The following is an 11,120-nucleotide window of genomic DNA, read 5'->3' on the forward strand; positions in this document are numbered from 1 at the left end:
AACACATAATAGCAGCTCAATAAGTGTTTGTTGAATGAATCGAGTGGACAAGAATAGTGTAACCTTGGTTCCAAAACCCTATAAGAGCAATTCTGCAATGTAAAAAAAAGTTAATCCATCTCATAGGAACTTAGAAGTAAACCTTTACCAAAATATTAGTGATTAAAACCAGTAATATGTAAAAAGAATAAACATTTTGACCAATTTGGTTTTAGAGCAGGAATGCAAAGTTTAACATTCTCTAATCTCTCCAATTCACCTCATTAACAAGCAAAAGGGGGGGAAATCACAAGATCATCTCAAAAGAGAAAAAGTATTTAGTAAAATATAGTATCCATTCATGATTAAAACTTAGAGCAAAACTAGGAGTAGAATGGAATATTTAAAAAAAAAAAAAAGCAATAACAAATATGAAACCCAGTGTTTAACATTGAAAATTTTGCTTTGAGATCAGGAATAAAATATTGATGCCCACTATCCAGCCAGATCCTAGCCAGAGCAGTAAGGTAGGAAAACAGAAATTAATTGTATATAGACTAGAAGGGAAGAAAAAATACTGTTTTCTGCAGATGACATAATTGTGAATGTAGAAAATTAAAAAGGATATACAGGTAATATTTGAATGAATAAAAGAGTCTTATAAATTACTGGAAAAACTAATTTTCAAATAAAGTCATACTTTTAGGTATTAGGAGTAATAACTTCATATATGAAGTCTTAATGTAACCTATAATAGTATCTTTTTAGGAATTTTTCCATTTTATCTGGGTTATCTAATTTGTTGGCATAAAATGATTTATTGCACTTATTGATTTATTGAACTCCCTAGTGCTTCTATTCATTTTTATAAAGTCAATATCCCTTTTATTTCTGATTTTAGTAGTTTGAGTGTCAATACCCATCCCCCCCTCTTTCTCTCTCTCTCTCTCTCTCTCTCTCTCTCTGTGTGTGTGTGTGTGTGTGTGTAGTCATTCTTTCTAAAATTTGTCAAATTTATCAATCTCTTCAAAGAGCCAACTTTTTGGTTTCATTGATTTCTACTCCAGTTTATTGTTTCTGGATATGAAACTAACATAAAAATCAATTATTTTCCTGTATGCTCATTATAGCTAGAGAATGAAATTTTTAGCCCGACGTGGTGGTACACACTTGTAATCCCATCTACTTGGGAGGTTGAGGCAGGAAGGTTGCAAGCTCAGGGCCATCCTACACAACTTGGTGAGACCCTGCAAAATTTAAAAAAAAAAAGGTGGGGGGAGGGCTAGGAAAGTAGCCCAATTATAGAGTGCTCCTGAATTCTGTCCCTAGTCCTTAAAAAAAGAAAAAAATGATGGGACAATTCAGTATCTCTTTGGGAAAAGAAAAAGTTAAATTGGTTTGAGTTATGGACCTAAATGTGCAAGTCAACAATAAAGCTTTTAGACTATGACCTATTTCATGGCCTCACACCAGGAATGACATCTTAAAAGAGACACAGAGACATAATATAAGAAAAAATGATAAATTTATATAGATTTAAAATTAACAATGTTAATTTAAAAAAAAAGCACCATTAAGAAAGTGAAAAGGAAAGCAATCCTTAGCAAGAAAAGTAAAGTAGGAGGCATCACAATACCAGACCTTAACCTATACTACAGAGCTGCAGTAATAAAAACAGTATAGTACTGGCATCAAAATAGACTGTAGATCAATGGTATAGAATAGAGGACACAGAGACAAACCCACATAAATACAGTTTTCATACTGGACAAGGGTGCCAGAAACATTCACTGGAGAAAAGATAGTCTATTCAATAAATGGTGCTGGCAAAACTGGAAATTCATATGTAGCAAAATGAAATTAAACCTCTATCTCTCACCCTGCACAAAAATTAACTCAAAGTGGATCAAAGACTTAGGCACTAGAATAGAGACTCTACAGCTAATAGAAGAAAAAATAGGCCCAAATCTTCACCACGTTGGCTTAGGATCTGACTTCCTTAACAAGACTCCTAAAATCAAGAATCAATAAATGTGATGGATTCAAATTAAGAAGTTTCTTCTCAGCAAAGGAAACAATCAATAATGTGAGGAGAAAGCCTACAAATTGAGAGAAAATCTTTATCACATGCACCTCTGATAAAGCATTAATTTCTAGGATACATAAAGAACTCAAACAACTTAACACCAAAAAACAAAACAAAACAAAAAAACAAATAACCTAATCAATAAATGGGCTAAGGAACTGAACAAAAAGAAATTCAATTGATCAACATATACATGAAAAAGTGTTCAATGTCTCTAGCAATTAGAGAAATGCAAATCAAAACTACTCTGATTTCATCTCACTCCTGTCAGAATGGCAATCATCAAGAATACAGGCAGCAATAAATAAATATTGGCAAGGATGTGGGGGAAAAGGTACACTCATGCATTGCTGGTGGGACTGCAAATTGGTGTAACCACGATGGAAAGCAGTGTGGAGATTCCTCAGAAAACTGGGATGGAACCACCATTTGACCCAGCTATCCCACTCCTTGATTTATATCTAAAAGACTTAGAATCAGCATACTACACTCCAGTAATACAGCCATGTCAGTGTTTATAGCAGCTCAATTCACAATAGCTAAACTATGGAACCAACCTAGGTGTCCCTCAATACATGAATGGATAAAGAAAATGTGGTATATATACTCAATGGAATATTACTCAGTTTTAAAGAAGAGTGAAATTATGGCATCTGCCAGTAAATGGTTGGAGTTGGAGAATATTGTGCTAAGTGAAATAAGCCAATCCCACAAAACCAAAGGCCAAATGTTTTCTCTAATATATGGATGCTAATTCACAATAAGGCGGGGGACAGTAGGGAAGAATAGAGTCTTAGATTAGTAGAGGGAATTGATGTGGGGATAGGAAAGATAGTAGAATGAAACAGACATTATTACTTTATGTATATATGTGACTACATGACCAATATGATTCTGTAACATGTACACTCAGAAAAGTGAGAAATTATATCCCATCTATGTATAATACATATCAAAGACATAAATGCATTCTACTGTCATGTATAACTAATTAAAACATAAAAAATTAAATCCCTAAATTAAAAAAAAGTTCTTGAGATCAGTGTACATGTGTGAATCTGTAACAATGAATGCCACTATTATGCATAGTTATAAGACACAAATAAAAATATATGCATAGATAAATAAATAAAAAAGAAAGAAAGTGAAAAAGCCAGCTGTAGAATAGGAGTTACCTGCAACACATGAAGAATCCTGACATCACAATTTTGAACATAGGAAGCTAACTCTAATATATTTTGCATGATTCCATTTCTGTAAAATTTAAAACTGGCAAAACTAATTATACTATTTAGAGATGATTACTTAGGTGGTAAAATTCTAAAGAAAGAGCTGGGTGCAGTGGCACACACGTGTAATCCCAGAAGCTGGGGAAGCTGAAGCAGAAGGATCGCAAGTTCAAAGGCAGCCTCAGCAAAAGCGAGGCACTTTTATCCATTCGTCTATTGAAGGGCATCNGCGAGGCACTTAGCAACTCAGCGAGACTCAGTGATATAAAATACAAAATAGGGCTGGGGGTGTGGCTTAGTGGTCGAGTGCCCCTGAGTTCAATCCCTGGTACCAAAAATAAATTCTAAAGAAAGGAATTTTTCTTGATTAGTTAAAGACAACAGAAAGAGGGTCTTCTTGGATGCTGGCTTTACTGTGTTGTTCATGACCTGGATGGTTATGTGCATGTTGGCTTCATAGTTTCATTTACTTGTAAATTTATATAGTATGCACTTTTTCTATATATTTTTTCAATGAAATAAAGTTTAAATTTTTAATTGAATTTAATTTTTACCTTTTTAAAAATTTTTGCTTTTTCATGTCTGATTTGTACAAAATACTTTTAGATTTTTAAAAAATGTTTTCTCCTAGTGTTTGGAAATCTTCATATTTGTAAATAGTTCAAATTGATCAGCCCTAGATTAAGTAGTATAGCAAATCTAACCTTTAAGACTTTTAGTTCTGTGATACTTTTAATAAAACAGAAGAATTCAATCTGTACCAAAATGGAAATTAGACTTGGTATCTCTGCTTTTTCAGTGTCATCAAAGCTAAGAAACTATCTCTGTAATTAAGATTTAATAGCTGGTACGATGGCACACGCCTGTAATCCCAGTGGCTCGGGAGGTTGAGGCAAGAGGATCGCGAGTTCAAAGCCGGCCTCAGCAAAAGCAAGATGTTAAGCCAACTCAGTGAGACCCTGTCTCTTCATAAAATCCAAAACAATAGGGCTGGGGATGTGGCTCAGTGGTTGAGTGCCCCTGAGTTCAATCCCTGGTACCAAAAAAATGAATAAATAAAAGAATTAATCTAGAAGAAGGGCCAGCACTTTGACAATACATTCAGAAGATAAATCTTCTCTTGTACTCTCCTTTCTTCCACTCATTTCTCATTGCAGTCAGGGGGAGGGGTTAAGGAAAGCATAGTTATATTGGAAGAGTGAAGGGCACTAAGAACTAAGAGTGTCAGGAAAGAGGTAACAAGGTAAGATCAAGTAACTACAGGATTCTAGATCAAAAATAAACCAAAGAATTGAGGAAATCTCTTAAAATATAAATCACATTAGTGAACTTTAAATTTTTTAAGAAGCTTATTTTTAAAAGACTTCAGTGGGAAGACAGGTATATAGTTTTGGGCTGAAATAAGAGGTGATGGAGGAAGGAGAACTGGGTTTAACAGGATGGATAGATGGACAGTATGTTACATACGTTGCATAAATGTACATGTGAATGTATCTTGAAATTTGGAGGAATCAGCAAAGGATAGGGATATGATTAGAGAGGCTACTTTTGAAAGAATAGTTATTTAGCTGAGTACAACTGATAAAATAAAACTAAATTTCTCATTTCCAAGAGCAAGAATACTGATGGGAAGAAAGAGGAAAGGTCTTACGTAAATATTGAATATGGTCAAGCTAATGAGTGTTATTGCTGCTTAGCTGGTCATGAAAATCCAACTAAAGATTATCAAATAAGGAATTGTGTTTTTTACAAAGAGAAATGAAATGTTGTTTGCAACAGTTTTAAGTTACTTGCTTTTTATCTTTCAGTAATTACCCCTTAAGACATGTTTATTTAACTCTTGAAATATTTTATTAGGGATTGTGTATTCATGATGGTACCTGGAAGTCAGCAATTTATGGTTTTGGAGCTCGGAGTAATTTGAGAAAACTAAGAAGTGCATCAAATCTGAAACCTGTCCCACTCATTGGTACAAAATTGAAAAAAAGGTATGTCAATTCAAAATCTATTCTTTATTTGGTTTAAGTATATTGTTTTGGGGTTAACTATTAATAAAGAGTGTTACTAAGGAAAGCTTGGAGATTATTTTGTATTTAAATTCAGGATTATTTTCAAAGATAAAATGTAATTAACACATTATCCTATGCTTAAGTACTTTACATGTAATAGTACTTTTAAAAGTGCATTTTCTGATGCCATCTCACTACCAATATCAAAATTAAATGTCAGTTAAGTTTCATGCAGTCAAATCTTCTTAAAGTGTGATGATCTGAATGTAAATTAATCAATGTTACTCCTAGCACTTAGATACACTTATGTGTAAGAATGTTACCAGATATGAGTTTAGGGTTGCACTGTTGAAAATAATGCTTTCTAAATCAATGTCTAGAGAGATGGAGGAGGGAGTTAAAAGGTTAAACCACACTTACCTGTACATGGTATGAAGAAATTCAACACAGTTTCACTTGTTACTTGTTTGGGTGTAGGTATAGAAAATAAGGGAAAACTACAGAAGTAAATTTTAATTAAAAGCCCACCTACTATCTTTATTGTTATTAAGGCCTCAAGTAAAGTTTTTAATTTGTTTATTCAAAAAATTACCCACTGAGGGGCTGGGGTTGTGGCTCAGTGGTAGCGCGCTTGCCTAGCATGTGTGATGCACTCGGTTCAATTCTTAGCACCGCATACAAATAAATAATAAAATAAAGGTCCATCAACAACTAAAAAATATTTTTAAAAAATTACCCGCTGCAGGGCTGGGGATGTGGCTCAAGCGGTAGCGCGCTCGCCTGGCATGCGTGCGGCCCGGGTTTGATCCTCAGCACCACATACAAACAAAGATGTTGTGTCCGCCGAGAACTAAAAAATAAATATTAAAAATTCTCTCTCTCTCTCTCCCTCCCTCCCTCTCTCACTCTATCTTTAAAAAAAAAAAAAAAAAATTACCCGCTGAATTTGTGGTCACTGTAGTTGGAGGAAATGCAAAATATTCATGTTTGTCCTTGCAGGTGGCCTGTTTCTTATTGTAGAGAACTCAACACATATTCCATTCCTTTCTTGGGATCTGATATGTCTGTTGTGAAGCGGACTCAAAGTTACTTGTATGAAGTTTTAGAGGAATCACCAGTAAGTAAATATGATTTAATTATTAATAAGAGTATTCTATGTTTGTTGTATTTCCCCTATCTATTCAATGAAGGTTTTTATGTTTATAAAGAAAGAAGAGAGCACTAATTAAAGCATTGTTTCAGCTTCTAGAACTATACAGAATTGCAAGGGTAGAGCATTTTGCATTTTATCTGGGTAATTATAACCATGCCCCATGATTCAAATCTAGCCTATTAAATACTATGTAACATAACGTAACAGCAGCAAATTCACAGAAAATTCTGGTGTCATAAACATGTAACAGTCCCTGCTCAGTGTTTCAGCTGCTAGATCACATTCTACAATGGCTTGTGAAGGTGTCTAGGACCTCCTTCCTTTCCTTACCTTGCTTTTTAATTTGTTTATTCAAAAAATTTGTACTTTTGGTGAGGGAAGTAATGGTTCCCAATGCTGAGACTTGAAGAGAAAACTATATCTCAAGTTAAAAAGTGGAGGTTAAATTTTTCTCATAGGAGTTGTAAGTGGAGTTTCCACTCTGGAATGTTTCATTGCTAAATCTAGATATATTATGGAATATGTGGATTTTTTTGCTCAAGTAGGGGATGCTAATTACCATTTGTAACAATTTCTTTTAAAAATAGGCACTGAAGACTGGGGGTATATCTTAGTGGTAGGTGAGTAAGGATCACTTGCCACTGATTCCTTTACACCACTATTTCACATTTTACCCCCTAGTAGAATTATACCATCACTTGCTGATTCTTTTATTTTTCATTAGTGGCTTTTTTCAAAAATCTACCCAACCCCCAGCATGTATGAGGCACGGGGCTCAATCTCTAGCATCAGAGAAAGAAAAAAAAAAAAATGTTCCCAGTGTCTGGTTTCTGAACAAGCTTTCAGAACTTAATGCACTGATAAAGTGGAAACTGCTTTGTTCATATTTGTGACTGGAGAGTACTTAAAAAGTAGCTAATATTCTTACAGTACTTGGTCTAAAATGTAGGGGTAACATTCTAACTTTGCTCTCAAACTAGGTTCAATATGCTGCTTATATAACTGTGGGAGGCATCACCTCTGTTATTAAGCTGATGTTTGCAGGACTTTTCTTTTTATTTTTTGTGAGGTTTGGCATTGGAAGGCATCTTCTCATAAAAGTAAGTAAAATTTTATGAAATTAAATCTTTAAAAGTGTTTCTCATGAGTTTTTAAAAAATATCACTGATGGTTTGTTTTTTCTTTTTCCTTTAGTTCCCATGGCTCTTCTCCTTTGGTTATTTTTCCAAACAAGGTCCAACACAAAAACAGGTAAATCTGTCTTTTGTATCCAGGTCTCCAAAATAATATTTTTCTTTATTTTGTTTTGGATCTGAGCATGTAACTCAATGGTAGAGCACTTGCCTAGTGTTTTAGTCAGCTGTTTTGCTGCTGTGACTAAAAAGACCCAATCAGAACAACAGTCGAGGAGGAAAAGTTTATTTAAGGGCTTACAGTTTCAGAGGTTTCAGTCCATAGACAGCTGGCTCCATTCCTCGGGGCTTAAGGTGAGGCAGAGCAATAGGGCAGAAGAGTGTGGCAGAAGTGGCTCACATGATGATCAGAAAGCAAAGAGAGATCTCCACTCTCCAGATAAAAAATATATACCCTATAGCCACACCCCCAATGCCCCACCTTCTCCAGCCACACCCCACCTGCCTTCAGTTATCACTTAATTAATCCCATTGGGTGATTAATTCACTGATTGGGTTTGGCTTTTGTAACCCAATCATTTCTTCTCTGAACTTTCTTGCATTGTCTCACACTTGAGCTTTTGGGGACACTTCACATCCAAGCCATAGCACCTAGCACACATGAAGCTCAAACCCCAGCACCTCAGCAAAAAAAAAAAAAGTTGTTATGTTATTTTGTATTTACTTTTTCTCAGTACAGTGATAGCAGACAGCAATATGTAGACTTGGTGGGGGACTTACTGTGTTTCAGATATTCTTTTAAATTCTTTGCATAGATCACCTAATCTTATAGTCACCTTGGAAGTAGGTATTATTATTAGGTCCATTTTACATATGAAGAAACTTAAGGCACATAGAGGTTGAGAACCTTGCCCATGGTCCTATCGCTAGTAAATAGCCGGCTGGGATGAGAACCCAGTCAGTTGACTCCAGAATTTGTATTATCCTTCTTCATAGAGCGTTGAAATATTTTTATTCCTCCGTTTTTCTTTTATCTCTTCTTTGCCTTCAGGTTTCCACTTTGTCTTCCCTATACCCTGAATTCCCAAGGCAGATAAAGTGAATTATCATGTGTCCAATATCCTCAACACTACAGCTGCCTGGTTTTTTACCATTAGTGTAACAAATCCCAACCCTGAGTTAGGGTGTGGGTCATTTATCCTTCATCTCCTTTACACAGGGCACTTCTGGGGAGAAATTCCACTACTGAGCAGATGGTCCCCCACAAATTCTCATTTTATCCTCTAGTGAATTCTAAGATCACTTGTCACTGATTCCTTTACTTTTCATTAGTGGCTTTTTTCAAAAATCTACCCAACCCCAAACCTGTTCTCTATCTGTCCATTATCTTGATTTCTACTTCCCTAAAAGAACTGAGAGCATCTCTTGTGTTCTTGAATTCTGCCCTTAGACCTGTCATCGTTGTTCCCATCATCACCTTCTTTACTTTTTCTGGAAAAAGTGTTTTTCTATACACCATGCTCATAACAACATTAGCATTTATTGTGCTGCAGCCACTGGGCTACAGACTCTATATCTTATTTAGTCCTCCAGCAGCCATTGAGGCAGAGGTATTATTATCATCCACGTTTATAGTTGAGGAAATAAACAGAGGGTGTTATTTGTCTAAGTCCACACAGCTAGAATGTAGTGGATCCTAAATTCAAACTAGTCTGAGTCTTAGCCATGACTACTACTTTTGATCAGATTCCCTCCTGACTACATCAGTTGATTGTTCCTTTTCTCTCCTTGAAATTCTACCTCCTGCCTCTCTACAGGTTCTTCTCATTCTGAAAACATTCCAGTGTCTTTTTCACCCTGAGAGAGAGCCCTGGCCTTTCCTTCACCTTTCATTAGTCCCTCTAACATTACCATTGACTTCTTAAAAAATGTTTTTATTGGTGCATTGTAGTTATAATAGTGGGGTTCATTTGACATAATCATACAAGAATGAATATAATTTGCTCCATTTCTGTCCCCAGTACTTCCTCTTTCCTACCTCTCCTCCCTTCTGCTGTACCCCTTCCTCTCCTCTTCTGGTCTTCCTTCTATTTATTTATCATTATGTTCATTGGTGCTTTATAGATATACATAAAGCTGAAATTCACTGTGGTTACTCATATATATATATATACACATAGCATAATTTGGTCAATTTCATTCTCCCTTTTCCTGTTCTTACTGTCTCCCATCATTGACTTTATATCTGCTAAATGCATTGAGTGCTTGTTAGTCCTTATTTAATGTCGGTTATCTTTGACATACTTAGAATACTTACTTCCTCTGGCTTGTGAGTTAATAGTTCTATTAAGTTTCCTTTCTCTTTCTCCTACTTCATCTCCTTTCTACTCCTTAAATATTGATCATTCCTGGGCTTCATCCTTGGCCCACTTCTCACTTACTCTAAGTGATAGCAGAGCTCTTAACACACACATTCATATTTCCAGATTGACAGAGCCATCTATTTTACTAGGCAGATATCCCATGGGCACTTCAAATTCAACAAGCCCAAATCTGCACTTTCCCCCAAACTGTCTTTTTCCCTATATTTTCCATCTGACACCATCATCTTCCAACCAGAAATATAGGCATTCTAGATTTTTCTCTAAACCCATCATAATTGACTTGGTTCAGGCCTTTATCTCTCTTTTTCTTTTAATTGTGGTAAAATATACAAAACAAATTTACCATTTTAAATATTTCAAGTGTTCAGTGACATTAAGTACATTTCATATTTTTGTGCAACCATCATTACCATCCAGATATATAACTATTTTTATCTTGTAACACTGAAATATTGTGCTCATTAAATAATATCTCCCATTACCCCACTCCCTAGCCCTGGCAACCACCATTTTACTTGCTGTTGCTATGGATTTGATGACTATAGATACCTTATATAAATGGAATGACAAAAGTATTTGTCTTTTGTGTCTGGCCTCATTTCACTTAGCTTAATGTCCTCAGGGTTCATCTGTGTTGTAGCATGTGCCAGATCTCCTTCCTTTTTAAGGCTGAATAATATTCCATTTTAGGTATATACCACATTTTGTTGATCTGTTCATCTGTGAGTAGACACTTGGGTTGTTCCAACATTGTGGATCCTGGCTGTTGTGGATCATGCTGCTATGAACATGGGTGTGCAGCGGTCTTTTCAGTGCTATGGTCTACATTCTTCTTTTACATATATATGCAGAAATGGAATTGCTAGATCATATATTAATTCTATTTTTAATTTTTTTAATATTTATTTTTTAGTTGTAGTTGGACACAATACTTTTATTTATTTATTTTTATGTGGTGCTGAGGATTGAACCCAGGGCCTCACACAGCTAGGTGAGCGCTCTACTGCTGAGCCACAACCCCAGCCCTCTGTTTTTAATTTTTTGAGAAACCAGTAAACTCTTTTTCATAGTGACTTCCAATAGTATAACAGGGTTCCAATTTCTCCACATCTTCACCAACATTTGCTTTTTTTTTTTTTTTTTTTTA

At 35.3% G+C, this 11,120-nt stretch overlaps 1 protein-coding gene across 1 annotated transcript in view; it reads left to right on the forward strand.

The window, feature by feature from the left end:
* Positions 1-11,120, forward strand: part of Sccpdh (saccharopine dehydrogenase (putative)) — a 36,770-nt gene that overhangs the window by 19,616 nt on the left and 6,034 nt on the right. Inside the window, exons 6-9 of the mRNA XM_015483564.2 lie at positions 5,152-5,282; positions 6,303-6,420; positions 7,437-7,556; positions 7,651-7,707. Of these exons, the coding sequence (XP_015339050.1) occupies positions 5,152-5,282; positions 6,303-6,420; positions 7,437-7,556; positions 7,651-7,707 (426 nt within the window). The remainder of the gene's footprint in view (positions 1-5,151; positions 5,283-6,302; positions 6,421-7,436; positions 7,557-7,650; positions 7,708-11,120) is intronic.

The sequence above is a fragment of the Marmota marmota genome, unplaced genomic scaffold, assembly GCF_001458135.2.
Source record: "Marmota marmota marmota unplaced genomic scaffold, marMar, whole genome shotgun sequence".
Lineage (NCBI taxonomy): Eukaryota > Metazoa > Chordata > Mammalia > Rodentia > Sciuridae > Marmota > Marmota marmota.